The following is a 17,542-nucleotide window of genomic DNA, read 5'->3' as shown; positions in this document are numbered from 1 at the left end:
GATAGTAATAGTATTTCATGCAACTGGCGTTTAAGTGAGGTCAAAAAAGACGAGTGGCGTGAGTAACAATTTGAGGTGAAGTACCTATTTTTTGACTCAGTTAAACACCGTTGCATACAATAATTTTTTCTACGACCATGCACTTACTTTTTAAGGCTTCCTAACAATGTTTTAAGAGCTAAGGTAACGGACCCAATCATGGACAGTTTAAGATAAAATTTTGCCAATTTTTTATATTTCATTGATACATGTAAAAATTCTACCGCTAAGCGTGGTCAAACTTGAATGTCTTTATCCTTCTTTTACATTTTAAGCGTAGGTATTGCATAATAGATACTCCTATGAAACATAAACATAAACATAATTTTTATTGAAAACAAGTATTGCATATTTACATTACATCCAACAAATACTTAAAATTATCGATAATTTACATTTGCCCGAACTAGGGAAACCCTGTGTTTCAGGCGAGAGGTACGGCAAAACAAGGTTCAAACTTAATTTAATTTATTGGTTTCTTCATAGTTAACAAATTAAAACGAGGTGTTTTTTCTCCAATCATGGATGGCAGTTCTCCAGTAATGGATCCCCCATTATGGACAGTGAAATCAGTTTAAAATTTTTCTTTTAAAGCCAACTGATACTCAATGAGTCAATTTTATATACCTACCCCAAATAAAATTAGATTAGGTTATTTTGACATAGGATTGTTTCTTGTAAATTATGGTTTCGTAAATTGTTCCTTGTCCATTATAGGAGGTACGCAGTTTTCCGGTTCCAGTTATGGACACTCGCAAAATAACACTATTTCTTCATATCTTTGGAGTAAAAAACTAGTATGTTTTATACCTTATCTTATGGTTAATGCAGTGAGTAAAACTCATTCAAGTTTACACCGAGTATTCTTTTTATTATTTTATACATGAACTCAACTCTCTTAGCAACATTCAGAATTCGTCCTGATATATTTTTCAGTAAACTGATGACATCTTGCCGCCAAATCTTTCAGAAATAACCGAATTAAATGAAACTTCAAAATTAAGCAGCTCTATGACTCTTGTTTATGGTATATTGCCGTCAGTTTTTAGAAACTAATTTTAGATACTTATTTTTAAGGATTTGTGTTTTTTTGTCCATAATGGCATCACCGTCGATTATAGGGTATTTTACATTATAACGCATATGCGTGGGTGCGCGAGGCGCCGGCCGGGGGCTGGCATCTTTTATGTAGGGTTTTAAAGATCTATGCACGACATTGTAAATGACGAATAACACTACGGGAGTAGAAAAAAAAGTTTAAATAAAATAACACATTGTTATGTTACACAGATTGACTGAGCCCTACGGCAAGCTCAAGAAGGCTTGTGTTGTGCGTACTCAGACAACAATAAATATAATATGTAAGTACAAATACTTACATAATTACATATACATATATGTAGAAAACATCCATGGTGATCCATGACTCATTTATAGCTGTCAAATAGACCGCTATAAATGATAAATATTGACCGGGATGTAGACCATGGTTACCTACCTTTTTGATTTTTATTGAGATCCCGATATTTCGACGCAGTTGTTTTCCAATACTTATCATGATGCATGGAACTGCGTCGAAATATCGGAACCTCAATAAAAATCAAAAAGGTAATCACGGTGAATATAAGTCTAATGAAAATAACTGTGAATCATTTAATACTTTTATATCTGTCAAATATTTCATTGCATTTAATATATCATAATTACAAATGCTTGACCTGGTTTAATGGTTTTACTTGTATTAAACCGCATACTTTTTTGTTGTTTTTATTAGGTTATTGGTAGGTATATATAATTGGTCTTAAATTAATGTATATATCTAGTCTGTCTCATTGTTCCGTCAATGTTCTTAATATGATGAAACAGGAGCACGATGTTTTTATTATCTGAAACAGAACACATTACTAATATTATAATAAAATATAGCAATTTAATAAGTTAACAAGCTGACACGGGTATCATCAAAACACATAATTTTTCGAAATTTTTTTTTCTGACTTGCAACACATTCTCCATACATAAAAATGTCTTCAAAACGTGTAGGTACACTAGTGGCTCTGGGAGCTGTAGACCTTCGCGAAATGCTTAGAGAACGCAAAACTGAAAGCTAATTAGTGATTATCGCAGTCAAGTCATGACCTCATGACAGCAACAGTTTCAAGCGACATATACTCGTACGCTATAGGCACTCAACTCAAGCCCTTAACGGCAATTTCTGCATTTAACATATAAAAACTGTGGGGCTATCATGCTTGCACTTTTATCACTTATCAATGTGGATAACACATATGTCAATCTCACACTGACTAACTTGCCACAACGTGACGGATGCTTTATCCGCGTAGATAAGTGATAAAATGGCAAGCATCATAGTCCTGCCCTTGGTTTTGTTATCAACTTTTGTTTTGTAATCGTGTCGACGCTAGCCCGCAAAAATAATAAATGAAAATAAAAATAAAAATTATTTATTTTCAGATAACTATGATCCATATATTGTTAGTTAAAAAGAACACTAAAAAACTATATTAGTAAACTACTAACTAAAATTAAAATTAAATTAAAATTACTAACTAAAATTAAAATTAAATTAAAATTACAATTAAATTATTTTTGGGCGTGAGACATGTAGGTCGGTATATCGGCGAAGAATATCCGAATCCCACCTATCTGCTATCATTTTCAGAATACTATTTGAGCTCGTCCTCATCCGTAACACCACTGATGCCGTCTTCTTCCGCACTATAGCATAAAAGTCATCTACACTAGCATCGGCAAACATTCCAGAGGCACTACAGAATCGAGGAAGCCCAAACAGCATTCTGAAAATGTTATTATATTGGATACGCAGGGCGTTATAGGTCTTCAGCCTGAAACTGGCCCACAGGCAAAGTGGGCTTTTCGCTTCTAAGCGTCACAAGAAAATTCTAACCTAACTTAGTTTGGATATTTAATAGGTCTTTCTTTTTTCGGGGGCTGGGCCCCACAAGCCCTCCCCCCTTATTTTCACTCTTGTTCGTCGCAAGAAAACCTTAAACTAACTTATTTTCAATAGGTATTTCGTGGGGGATACCCCCCCCCCCCCGAGCCCCCCGGGTGGGTGTTTCGCCGCAAGAAAACCCTAACTTCTTTTCAATACGTACAACGTTGGTATTTCTTTCTTCGCCCCTCGTCGTCCATTTTGGTTTATTTATCAATTTTCGATTTGTAAGCGTGTCGACGCTAGCCCGCGAAGTGGGTTGCCTATTTTCGCTTTTCAGGGTCACAAGAACACCCTAACCTTACTTAGTTTGGATACTTAATTGGTGTTTCTATTTTGCGGGGGGCTGCGCCCCCCGAGCCCCCCCTTATTTTCGATCTTAAACTTCGCAAGTAAACCCTAACCTAACTTATTTTCAATACGTACTACGTGGTATTTATTTTTGGCGGGGGGCTTCGCCCCCCGAGCTCCCCTTGTGGATGCTTCGCCCCTCGTCGTCCATTTTGGTTTTGTTATCAATTTTCGATTTCTAAGGGTGTCGACGCTAGCCCGCGAACTGGGCTGCCTATTTTCGCTTTTCAGGGTCACAAGAAAACCCTAACCTTACTTAGTTTGGATACTTAATCGGTATTGCTATTTTGCGGGGGGCTGGCTAACCTAACCTAACCTAACGTAACTTATTTTCAATACGTACTACGTGGTATTTATTTTTGGCGGGGGCTTCGCCCCCCGAGCCCCCCTTGTGGATGCTTCGCCCCTCGTCGTCCATTTTGGTTTTGTTATCAATTTTCGATTTCTAAGGGTGTCGACGCTAGCCCGCGAACTGGGCTGCCTATTTTCGCTTTTCAGGGTCACAAGAAAACCCTAACCTTACTTAGTTTGGATACTTAATCGGTATTGCTATTTTGCGGGGGCTGCGCCCCCCGATCTCCCCTTATTTTCCCTCTTAAGGGTCGCAAGAAAACTTTAACCTTACTTAGTTTGGATACTTAATTGATCTTTCTTTTTTGCGGGGGGCTGCGCCCCCCGAGTCCCCCCCCTTATCTTCGCTCTTAAGCGTCGTAAAAAAGACCCTAACCTAACTTATTTTCAATACGTACTACGTTGGTATTTCTTGTGGATACTTCGCCCCTCGTGGTCCATTTTGTTTTTCTTATCAATTTTGGATTTGTAAGCGTGTCGACGCTAGCCCGCGAAGTGGGTTGCCTATTTTCGCTTTTCAGGGTCACAAGAAAACCCTAACCTTACTTAGTTTGGATACTTAATCGGTATTGCTATTTTGCAGGGGGCTGCGCCCCCCGAGCCCCCCCTTATTTTCCCTCTTAAGGGTCGCAAGAAAACTTTAACCTTACTTAGTTTGGATACTTAATTGATCTTTCTTTTTTGCGGGGGGCTGCGCCCCCCGAGCCCCCCCCCCCCCCTTATCTTCGCTCTTAAGCGTCGTAAAAAAGACCCTAACCTAACTTATTTTCAATACGTACGACGTTGGTATTTCTTTTTGACGGGGGCTTCGCCCCCCGAGCCCCCCTTGTGGATACTTCGCCCCTCGTGGTCCATTTTGTTTTTCTTATCAATTTTGGATTTGTAAGCGTGTTGACACTAGCCCGCGAAGTGGGTTGCCTATTTTCGCTTTTCAGGGTCACAAGAAAACCCTAACCTTACTTAGTTTGGATACTTAATCGGTATTACTATTTTTGCGGGGGGCTGCGCCCCCCGAGCCCCCCCTTAATTTCGATCTTAAACTTCGCAAGAAAACCCTAACCTAACTTATTTTCAATACGTACTACGTGGTATTTATTTTTGGCGGGGGGTTTCGCCCCCCGAGCCCCACTTGTGGATGCTTCGCCCCTCGTCGTCCATTTTGGTTTTGTTATCAATTTTCGATTTCTAAGGGTGTCGACGCTAGCCCGCGAAGTGGGCTGCCTATTTTCGCTATTCAGGGTCACAAGAAAACCCTAACCTTACTTAGTTTGGATACTTAATCGGTATTTCTATTTTGCGGGGGGCTGCGCCCCCCGAGCCCCCCCTTATTTTCCCTCTTAAGGGTCGCAAGAAAACTTTAACCTTACTTAGTTTGGATACTTACCCTTATCTTCGCTCTTAAGCGTCGTAAAAAAGACCCTAACTTAACTTATTTTCAATACGTACTACGTTGGTATTACTTTTTGGCGGGGGGCTTCGCCCCCCGAGCCGCCCTTGTGGATGCTTCGCCCCTCGTGGTCCATTTTGTTTTTCTTATCAATTTTCGATTTCTAAGGGTGTCGACGCTAGCCTGCGAAGTGGGCTGCCTATTTTCGCTATTCAGGGTCACAAGAAAACCCTAACCTTACTTAGTTTGGATACTTAATCGGTATTTCTATTTTGCGGGGGCTGCGCCCCCCGAGCCCCCCTTATTTTCCCTCTTAAGGGTCGCAAGAAAACTTTAACCTTACTTAGTTTGGATACTTAATTGATCTTTCTTTTTTGCGGGGGCTGCGCCCCCCGAGCCCCCCCCCTTATCTTCGCTCTTAAGCGTCGTAAAAAAGACCCTAACCTAACTTATTTTCAATACGTACTACGTTGGTATTACTTTTTGGCGGGGGGCTTCGCCCCCCGAGCCCCCCTTGTGGATGCTTCGCCCCTCGTAGTCCATTTTGTTTTTCTTATCAATTTTGGATTTGTAAGCGTGTCGACGCTAGCCCGCGAAGTGGGTTGCCTATTTTCGCTTTTCAGGGTCACAAGAAAACCCTAACCTTACTTAGTTTAGAAACTTAATTGGTCTTTCTATTTTGCGGGGGCTGCGCCCCCCGAGCCCCCCCTTATCTTCGCTCTTAAGCGTCGTAAAAAAGACCCTAACTTAACTTATTTTCAATACGTACTACGTTGGTATTACTTTTTGGCGGGGGGCTTCGCCCCCCGAGCCGCCCTTGTGGATACTTCGCCCCTCGTGGTCCATTTTGTTTTTCTTATCAATTTTCGATTTCTAAGGGTGTCGACGCTAGCCTGCGAAGTGGGCTGCCTATTTTCGCTATTCAGGGTCACAAGAAAACCCTAACCTTACTTAGTTTGGATACTTAATCGGTATTTCTATTTTGCGGGGGGCTGCGCCCCCGAGCCCCCCCTTATTTTCCCTCTTAAGGGTCGCAAGAAAACTTTAACCTTACTTAGTTTGGATACTTAATTGATCTTTCTTTTTTGCGGGGGGCTGCGCCCCCCGAGCCCCCCCCCCCCCCTTATCTTCGCTCTTAAGCGTCGTAAAAAAGACCCTAACCTAACTTATTTTCAATACGTACTACGTTGGTATTACTTTTTGGCGGGGGCTTCGCCCCCGAGCCCCCCTTGTGGATGCTTCGCCCCTCGTAGTCCATTTTGTTTTTCTTATCAATTTTGGATTTGTAAGCGTGTCGACGCTAGCCCGCGAAGTGGGTTGCCTATTTTCGCTTTTCAGGGTCACAAGAAAACCCTAACCTTACTTAGTTTAGAAACTTAATTGGTCTTTCTATTTTGCGGGGGGCTGCGCCCCCCGAGCCCCCCTTATTTTCACTCTTAAGGGTCGTAAAAAAGACCCTAACCTAACTTATTTTCAATACGTACTACGTTGGCTTTTTGACGGTGGGCATCGCCCCCGAGCCCTCTTGTGGGTGCTTCGCCCCTCGTCGTCCATTTTCGTTTAGTTATCAATTTTTGTTTTGTAAACGTGTCGACGCTAGCCCGCGAAGTGGGTTTCCTATTTTCACTTTTAAGGGTCACAAGAAAACCCTAACCCAACTATTTTAAATACTACGATGCATCGCCAACTCACTTATTCAATCTACTTGAAAGTTGGCAGCACATAACACTTAAATTCGCACCGTGTAGTATAAACCACGGTGGTGCAGTGTCATTCATGGTACTTTTTGCCCTCACGCTAGTCATATTTCTAGGTTCGATTCCCGGCAAATGCAAAACTTTTTGTATTTTTATTTTTATTATTTTTCGTCTTGTTGCCAACAGCTATCATAATTATGTTACGAAGTTTCACTTATGCCGCGCGGAGGGACTCCACCCCGTTTTCTTTAGTCAAACACAATTTTGTTGATTTTTCCGAGGTAAGTTTTTATCTTCTGTTTAACGCCATCTGTGAGAATATTGTGGCGTGACGTTGTAGGAGAGGCATCGTAATTATTTCAGCTCATCCTTTCTATATCAAATTGGTCAGTACTTATTTTTGCCATCTTCGGCACTACATTTATTTATAAATAATAAGTTTTTTTTTTGTACTTCAAAATTATTAAAACTGGATCATAAAAAATAAATATAAATAGTCTCGTTACATAATTAAATTTTACGAGAATCGGTTGAATAGAGGAAAATATACGGACATAAAAATGCAAATTTCGATCAACAAGCAAACAGGATTTTATTTTCTACTGAAAAAAATGATTATATGTATATAAAATGTATATATCGCTTAGTTGGTTAAAATATAATTATTAATATAAAATTCAAATGCAAAAAAAAATACAAAAATTATGGCACCTGGAGGATTCGAACGCAGAACTTGGTGATTAGAAATTTGAAAAAAAGCACGGTGACTTACCACTGAGCCACCCTAACACATACGTAGATTGGCGAAATTAAAATGCTTATTCTCATTCAAAATCACATATTTTTACATCTACCGTCTAAACCTGTGTTCTAAAACGTCTGATTTTTTTGCCAAGCACTCTATATACATGCATCTAAAAGACAAGACTTTTAAGATATCGATACGGCTAAAAGTTAAGGCGTGAGGCCCCATGACTCTGTCAATTTTAACAATTTCCAAAATCTGGGACGACAAAAAAATTTTATTGAGTCATAGAATCTGGTCACAAAATTTCACGCGAATCGGTTGGGAAATGCGAGCTGTAGAGCGAGACATCCGGACATACAAAAGCAAATTGCTTGAGTTAAAACGTAGCCCTTGCTTCGCTGCGGTCAATAAAATCTTTTAACTGAGTTGTTCTTAATGGACATTTTTTTCGATAAATCTAGTTAATAACACTAGTATATTTAACTAAAATTCTCAAATTCAAAGGGGTCTTTGTCTCTTTCCTACTTAAAGACGCAACAGGAGCGAAAATGCTAAAATGGAAAGGCACCCCTTTGAATTTGAGAATTTTAGTTAAATATAAGTATAATAGTAAATGGTTACGAATATTAGGATAGTAAAATGTGGAATTTAGTAAAATACATGTACGGTACAGCGGGGCAAATCTCGACTGGGGTCCAATTGTAACTAATCCAATTTTTTCCATTATTACACTATGATGTTGAGTTCCACATGTATCCACTGAACACGCCTACCATACATAACCGGTGGGCACTCTATTCAATAATGCAAACATTGTAAAACATGGAAAAAATGGATCAGTTACATATGTCCCCCAGTCGGGATTTGAACGCTGTACCGTACTTCAAGTAAAACATTTCTAACCTTGGAGTTCACAAGTTCAAAAATTACAGACGTTTCTACAAGTTGTTGAAACACCATAATTGTTAGCAGTCCATATCTCCCTAGAGCAATTGGGTCCTGTTGAAGAAATTACCTTGTCACTATTGTCACATCTCGGACACTGGCGATCAAATATATGAAAGAGGCGCGTTCCTAGCACACATTCTAAGCTCGTGTAGGTGAACGCGTACCATGCTTGTATGAGTAAGATATGACAGGTCGATTGTTCGCGTTTTTGACAGGCGGTAACTGTCAGGTAACCGAGAGGGGGTGGGCGGCACTTTCAGAGGGGAGCGGGAGTGGCCATACTGTACGATAGTACTCTTTATTATACTGTGCTATTGTACAACGGATCATCATTCTTATTTGAGTACCTAGTAATTATTTTTCTGCAAAAAAGCTATAATATGTTTTTTTAAAGCAAACGAATATAAATTAAAAAAAAAAATCGAAACAAGATGTCATATATTAAAGAAAAAAAGTCTCTAGCTATAACGTAAACCTGTAAAGGTTTTCTATAGGAGATGCAAGCACCTACTTAGAGTTGGTCAAAGACGCCTAGTGTTACAAAGGTGGCATATAGAAGAGAAAATTCGACGGCTTCCGCTGTGACGGAGTGGCCTAGGGGTTCATGGCGTTAGCCCGGATTGCTAAAGACGCCGGTTCGAATCCGGCCTTCGCCACTGGTGGTGTCCGTAACTTTTTCTTTAATATATGACATCTTGTTTCGATTTTTAATTTATATATTGTAGTGTGACTACTTAAAAACACAAAATCAATATACTCGTTAAAATAATTTGATTTGTTCCCATAGTTGCAAACGAATATGAATTTAACTCACCAGCGAAGAACATTTTAAGAGTAAGACGCAACCGCTTAGTTGTTGAAACAAGAGGTAATAGCATAAAGGTATACTAAACACTTCTGAAAAGCATTTCATAAAACTGAAAATTAGAAAAAATTTTAGCATTTTATATAAATTATATGTACAGGGATATAAAAAGGTTTAAATTTAGGCACCAAGTCCTTTTTAACCCCGACGCAAAAACGAGGGGGTGTTATAAGTTTGACGTGTCTGTCTGTGCGTGTGTCTGTATGTCTATCTTTGTGTGTGTGTCTGTCTGTGCCATCGTAGCTCCCGAACGGATGAACCGATTTAGATTTTTTTTTGTCTGAAAGCTGAGTTAATCGGGAGTGTTCTTAGCCATGTTTCATGAAAATCGGTCGCGGTAAGGGGTTTTTCCAAAATTTTAATTTTGTGGTTAGGTTATTTTACAGTTTTATTGAATTGAAGAACCCTTGTGGTCTACTTGCAGAATAAATGTTTGTAAGCACTTGCATCCGCGTCATAAATGAATAAAACACCTAATAATTTTTAATAGTTTTACTGAACTACTTTTCAAAGAAAAATTTTATTGGCAGCGTTTGTCCTTCATAATAACTATTCTACGAGGAAGTATTTTTTCTCTGTGTAAGTGCTATTCACTCCGGGAATTATTGCAGGTGACCATAAACTTACTCTTTAATCATCCGATGATGTCTCATAATGTCTTTTAGCCGACCAAACATGTCCTCTTGCGTAAACTGAACCGGACCCTTTGTGAAGACTTGACGGGTCAGAGGAAATATCTTCAAGTCATGTACAAGTATGTTCAAATGACCCCAAATATGGAACACGACGGCAAGTACCAATGCGTCGTACATACAAATACCAATGGTAGCGTTATATGACACGTAGATGTTATAAAAAAATACGACCAGGTAACCCTTTAAGGTCCGATAATGGTCGAAAGGTAGATCGAAGTAGACAGAGTGCTGGAATGTGGCATTTTCTGGTCTGTGGGTGAACATGCCGGCTTTAATATTGTTGTAAAGGGGAATGCCGTTGTAAAGCATGGGTAGGCCAGCTGTGTGTGACACACTCACTGCTGTAACGATGGCACAAATGCTGTTGACTCTTTCGTACACCTGTAAAAATGCATGGTAAATGTCATATTTATTAGTAAAGCCTGACCAAAACTATGTGACTATTGACAAGAGGCCGCTGTTATTCTGATGTAGGTAAAGTATGAATAAAATAGTTCTAATGAAATTCCGCAACGTAGCGCGTGGCGCGTAATTATATTTTCCCCTCACTAGCTCGGAAACACGTTTTTTGTCCTTTAATACCAGCGGGTAAAAAAGGAATTTTATCCACTAGTGGGTAAAGTAATTTGACCTTGAATAAAGTCAAATTAACTGCTTTAAAGTTGATAAAAGTAGTTGAATCTAGTAATAAAGATGATTTACAACCTGTGAAACTACTGGAAGCAGTGATAAACGCAGTTTTTGCGTTGTAGTTTCCTCGTTATAGTGAGGGGAAAAGTTTTGTTTTACACTCGGGTGCAAATGTATTTTTCCCCTCACTAGCTCGGAAACACGTGTTTTGTCCTTTAATACCAGCGGGTAAAAACGCATTTTATCCACTAGTCTAGTGGGTAAAGTAATTTGACCTTGAATAAAGTCAAATTAAATGCTTTAAAATTGATAAAAGTAGGTGAATCTAGTAATAAAGATGATTTACCACCTGTGGAACTACTGGAAGCAGTGATAAACGCATTTTTTGCGTTTGTAGTTTCCTCGCTATAGTGAGGGGAAAAGTTTTGTGTTACACTCGGGCGCAAATGTATTTTACTTCTCGTGTGTTAAAAAACTCGCAAGTTCAGGATTCTATTCTCGAACCACTCGCTTCGCTCGTGGTTCAATTATAGAATTCTTTCACTTGTTCGTTTTTCAATTCCACACTCGGCGTTAAAATACAACTTTGCCCCCTTGTATAACAAATAACTACTCGTATTTTCTGGTCAGGATGCTCAACCAAATGCACAAACGCTCACGATAATATCTGTTTCGTAGCATCTCTGTCGCTCTTGCGTATTGGGGCAACAGAGCCAAACTGAATTTCTGTCGGCGTCTAGCGTCGACGATTGCTTATATATTGCTTCATTCTTATATGTATATTATATTGCTTCATTTTTACTGTACTTCATGGTTACTGTACTTTAATTTATGGTAAATTTTTGCTGAATTTTACTGTGTTTACTAAAAAATGGAAATTAGTTTTTATCGTCACTAACCTGTGAAAAGAAAAATGTAATAAGTATGTATGCAATGCAGTTACTGCGATTTGTGTTTATGGTGTATTAAATGGAAGTCCAAAACGAATCTTTTTATCATTAAACAATACTTCTTCTGGAATGGTAAGAATAATCTTTGCTGAAAAATATTGTGTTTATTAAAAATGGAAATTATAACATTATTCATATCGTCACTACTCTGAAAAAAACTTGTATCTTCTTCTGTCAATGAAAAGAAAAATGTAATAAGTATGTATGCAATGCATATTAGACTTACTGCGTTTTAACTTTGAGGAGCAGTGTGAGATACGAGATTTCTTCAAAGTAGTGACGATATGTACATATTAATCTGGTTCACAGTCTGGTATCAGTAAATATTATATATATACACAGCATACGATTATTTAGACTAAAAGTGGAAAGAGAACGAAACTCCGTGACCTTTTTTTGGCAAACAATGATATCAGACATTGCTTGTAAAAGTTCTGCTAGAAGCTTTGGATTTATTAGGAAAGGTTAGAAGAAGTTTTAACCGTACAAATATCTTGCTGTTAAGGGTGCTTTCAAAAAAAAACGTCAAAAGAATGTAAAATTGATAGTTTTTGTCGGTGAAATACTACACTTTTTCCGTTATCCAATAGATTTATTTAATTCGTTTCAGTTAGAGCATCTTATTATCTTGATTTTTATAAGACTGGATTTTGAAAACTAACTCACTAAATTAATTATGATTTTTTCTTAATGCACGTTTAGAAAAAATCACGTATGGAACTGAATTAGTCAAACTTATTTGTAAAATTTGGACAATTTTGAATACTAAAACAGGTAAATTTATAATTCGTATATCCTGCACTACAATCTTCTCAGACTACGTTTTTATTATAAGGTTTTGAAAAAGAGTAAATAGGGCTAAGACGAATTCAATTTTTATCAGAAAATTAAGTGACAGTTTCTTTGAAAATCTACATCACATCGAAGTAATTTTTGGACTTAATTAATCTGCAACGTTTACTTAAATTGCTGTTATACCGTAGTGATTATAAATAGCTATTATTTATTTTTGGCAATTTTTTGAAAACGAGCCTTCACCGGTACAATTATTACCACTTTTGGACATTTTCTCATATTTTGTTAGAACAAGTAGAAAAAGTCCTACAATGTGATATATACTTGTAAACTACTAGCAAAACCCTTTAATTTGATACCACACACGGTATGATCAAGCGCTCGGTTGCGATTTCACTGTTTTTCACACGAAATCCCTCTTAATGACATTCCAAGAAAATTCTGGCATATGCCTTCATTTTCCTAGCGTTGATCTAACTCTGTATGATTACTCACAAGATATACGCTGGCCAGCATCATATTGACATATGAGTGCGCCAAGTCATGGTTCACATACTTCTTCAGGTAAGATATAGTAGTGGCCATATTGAACACTACCAAAATGATAAGTAAACATCGATATAACGATGACGCTAGCCCCCAACTTTTTGAGCCGCCAAATTCTTGGTTAGGCCAGGATGCAATCAAATTGAGCAAGAATCGAATTCTGCTCATGTAGTTCAGTGAAAATACGCCTTGCTGATGGCTGAAACAGACTGGTTTTAAGAAAAACGTGGCTAAGAACACTCCCGACTAATTCAGCTTTCGAACAAAAAAAAAAAACTAAATCTAAATCGGTTCATCCGTTCGGAACTACGAAGCACACAGACACACACAGACGGACAGACAGACAGACACGTCAAACTTATAACACTCTGCACTCCGACACACACCACTACGTCGACGATTGTCCTTCGACTAGGGCGGCAGTACGAGTATCTTTATTATAGATTATCTTTTTAGCTCCCGACGCAGAAACGACGGGGTGTTATAAGTTTGATGTGTCTATCTGTCTGTCTGTGGCATCGTAGCTCTAGTTGATATAGATTTTTTGTTTGAAAGCTGAATTAATCGGGAGTGTTCTTAGCCATGTTTGATGGAAATCTGTCCACTATGTCGGGTGTATTTTCAAAATTTAATTTTGTATTCAATTTTGTTGTAACATAAAAAAATGTTCTTCCACTGAATATTCGTACCTGGGCATGATGCAGTCGTCACTAAATTCGTAATGAAAATATTCACTTTTACGTCCTAAACGCAGCTGCAAAAGCTAGAGAGGTATGTTTAAAATAACGTATCATTACTTACTGCCAGTAATTATCAATAGGAAATAGTAAAGGAATATTAGTATTTAGAGTTCCTTGTAAGGAAGGTCGAACTCGCCACTATTTTTTTACCAACTGATACTTTTATCGTTATTATTTCTGAGGCTTCAGTCTTTTTTTTTTACTCGCGACCTGCAGCGTAATCTTTTATTTGATAGAAGTTATTGCCACTTTAACTATTTAACCGACACGCACTGCAGCAATTGTATAAAAGGTATTTTAAAGTGTTTCAGTTGCCCCGGTGTTTCACTTACCCGCATTGACCTTATACCTCAATGGTTTTTTTTTTTAATTATTAAGCTCTAGTTTTTAAATATGTACTACTCAAATAGAAATAAAACTTTACCTACTCGTAAATATCTTACGTATACTACATTAAAAAAAGTTAATAATTTCCTAATAACTAATAATAACACTCGATTCTGGTTTGTCCTGTAATTATATATGCACAGTTTTTACTGAACATTCCCGATATGCCTGTGGCTATGTAAAACAGCTGCTGATATGACCAAGCCTCGGGTGAAATAATGTTCAGTGTATATTAAGACGATACAGGAGGGGTCAATTCTTCATACAAACGATTTCGACTATTTCCTCTCTCTTCACGAGGAATCCGAAAGATTTGTGTTTTCCGGTTATACCTATTCACATGCTAAAGTTGCCTAAGATAAATACCACTAACACAATTTAACGTATAATAGAGATTTTTTTTTTAATTGTAGATTGATCAGCGATTGACCTTAGTCACACCTGATGGAAAGTGAAGACAGAATCTAAGGGCCGGTTGCACCAAACCGTCTGTCACCGTTAAAGCATTCAATAAATTGTATTGTATGGGAAGTTCCATAGACCTCTGCTGCCTGACGATGATGTGTCTGTCAAATGTGGTTGATGCAACTGGCCCTAAGATGGAGCTCGCCGATTCAGTAATAGTCTATTCACATTTTATGGTGTTGTTGACACGTTGGAACTTGGGGAAGCACGGTAGCGTGATATAGTTTATCGTGCGGTTACGACACGATAAGCCATGTCACGCTACCGTGCTGGCCCGCCTGATACCGATTCCAGTGAATAGCGGTAATAAGACAAATACATTATCGTTTACAGTAGGTTTCTCCGTCATGATGTCACCGACTCGATTGGTAGCAAAACAGATAAGTTTTGACCTGAATATGATCTGGAGTTTGAGGAAATACACGTGATAAATTTATGTTTTAAAAATATGATATACTCGAGAACAACTGAGATAAGATTTTTTTGTAACATAATGAATTTATTTATTAGCAAAGACACACAAAATATACAACAAAAATATCGCAGACATCATAAATTCGAATTTAATTTTGTTTTGATTTTAAATTAATTATTGCATTTTATAGCTTTAATTTTTATATAATTAGTGTAATTTGTAAATTTTAAATAATGTAACGTAATGTAACAATATGGACTGTTTGTCTGAAATAAACGAATACAATACAATAAATACAATTAAAATTTAACCTAAAATTAAAACTAAATATAAAATACTTCGTCTAATTCACCTCCCTCTGGCATGGTCGCCATGACACTCGCAGCGTTAAGAATTATAATAATTACAATAAAATTATTCTTTTCTGAATGTTAAAATCTTCTTTACTTCAAATAGCTAAGTTTTGGAGTTTTGGGGAAGTGTAGTTCAGCAATTACCGTTAAGTTTGTACATTTGGATCACGTCTCCGATTTGGATAAAAATTGGTAGGCTGATAGAGTCCATGATGCTGACCAAGATCCACTAGGTTTCCCAAAATGTCCTTGGTTGATTGTATGAAACTTTCCTTTTTTGTTACCGAAAATGTATAAAAATCTGGTAACAAAAAAGGAAAGTTTCATACAAACTACATAGGACATTTTGGGAAACCTAGTGGATCTTGCTCAGCATCATGGACTCTATCAGCCTACTAATTTTTATCAAAATCGGAGACGTGATCCAAATGTACAAACTTAACGGGAATTGCTGAGTTCTTCCTTATTTTTTGATGACACCTAGTACTGACATGATATTAATTAGGTTATCAATTTCCGGTAGCTTAAGGTTGTCTGAAAGAGATCACTCTTTAGGAAAAAGACTTCCTGTTGTTTACCTTTCTTTGCATTGCTACGTTCCTTTCCTCTGTATTTCCGTTCTCACATTGGGAAAGAAAACTGATGTATAATACACTAGATTTTGCCCGCGGCTTCGTTAGTGTTAGAAAGAGACAAAAAGTTGCCTATTCCACTCGCCATCCCTTCAACTATATCCACATAAAAAACACGTCAATTCGTCGCTCCGTTTTTCCGTGAAAGACGGATGGACAAACAAACAGACACACACACTTTCCCATTTATAATATTAGTATGGATACATAGAGATTACCTAAGGATATTAAAGGTGGGAATTTATTTTTATCTCAGATTATCGCGATATCTCCTAAAAGTTAATCAAATAGTCATTGCACATAAACGAAGTACACCCATAAATGTTTACGGCGATCATATGATCTCAGAAATAACCTGGCTCGTAAACTGTGTGTCAAGGCCACTGTAAAGGGCTTTATCGCCAACAGGTGGGCTTATAGTGGATTGCTTACGTTACGGTACAGGGTGGCATAATGGCATTGAAATAGGTAGCTATATTATAACTACCTAAAGTATACCTAGTAAGTTTGATTACATACCAATTTAATAGAAGGGTTAAATTAAATGTCAAATTTACAGAGCTTTGATCTCAAATTATATGAAATAAATGTTGGTAGCATATTAATATATATGTAAGTGTACTACAAAGGGAATGAAGTATAAGTCGTAAACTTGTGTTTACAAATGAAGTACCTATATCACTTTCAAAATCGAATTCGAATACCTAAAAGTCATGTTGGACATGCTTAATATGGTATATGTACAGTATATGTATATTGTATCATATATGTGTAAGGGTGTTTTCACATGCGAGGTGGTCGACCGTGACCGCTCTCTTGAACTCGACTGCGTGCACACACTCGTGGAGACAGTGTGGAGATGGCTTTGTATTTAAAAAAAGTATGCGTATAAAATAATTGTGCGTTTTGGGGACGATATACATATATTATATATTCAGATATTCTGTAACCGAACGTGAGTCAAAAATGCAGTAAACAGATACGGAGAACAATTTATAGGCATTTTTATATTAATAAAGGCGTGTTTATTTCGCACTTTGGCTGTCACAATTTACTCGATGCTGACTGTATACAGTAGGTATTTAGATAACATTAACAGATACTGGTCCCGTCATCAGGCAGGTCCCAGTGCGCCCTAACGAGCGGATTGGGCTAAGTTTCCCCCCTTCGTAAAACAGAGGAAAGAAACGGCGAGTCCCCACATCGTGCGTAACTCCATGAAAAAGGCTAGTAGGCTCTTAACATGTGTAAAATGAAGCGGAAAATTTACTAATTTTGCCAAAATATACATGGTGCAATTTTACAGTTATTAGGGTTCCGTACCAAAAAGGTAGGTGGGTTTTCCAAAATAAATATCGAAAATCGAATTTCAGCAGATCTGGACGTGTTTGGGCTCATTCTTCTCAGAATCACGAGCTGATTCGATACCGATGATAAAAAAATGTGTCCCAATTTTACAGTCAGTATAAAGTCAATTCAGCTGGGATGACATGAAAGTAGAATACTCAATCAGCAAAAAGTAAATTTAACTGGATGGCTAAGTATGAGTAGCATATCTAAAAAGCCAAAAG

The 17,542-nt window shown here is 37.8% G+C and overlaps 1 protein-coding gene across 1 annotated transcript; it reads right to left on the bottom strand.

The window, feature by feature from the left end:
• Positions 1 to 1,868: 1,868 nt before the first annotated feature.
• LOC125236116 lies at positions 1,869 to 13,676 on the bottom strand. The gene is made up of 7 exons (XM_048142813.1): positions 13,669 to 13,676; positions 12,929 to 13,178; positions 11,630 to 11,726; positions 9,991 to 10,450; positions 9,313 to 9,415; positions 8,454 to 8,549; positions 1,869 to 1,925 (listed from the first exon to the last, which is right to left on the bottom strand). Exons 1-7 carry the CDS (start codon positions 13,674 to 13,676, stop codon positions 1,869 to 1,871), a joined length of 1,071 nt encoding a protein of 356 aa, XP_047998770.1.
• Between the last annotated feature and the right edge of the window lie 3,866 nt (positions 13,677 to 17,542).

Source organism: Leguminivora glycinivorella, chromosome 18 (genome assembly GCF_023078275.1).
Source record: "Leguminivora glycinivorella isolate SPB_JAAS2020 chromosome 18, LegGlyc_1.1, whole genome shotgun sequence".
NCBI classification, from domain to species: Eukaryota; Metazoa; Arthropoda; class Insecta; order Lepidoptera; family Tortricidae; genus Leguminivora; species Leguminivora glycinivorella.
Note: the sequence above shows the minus strand (reverse complement) of the source record. Positions and strands in the feature narration are given on the sequence as shown.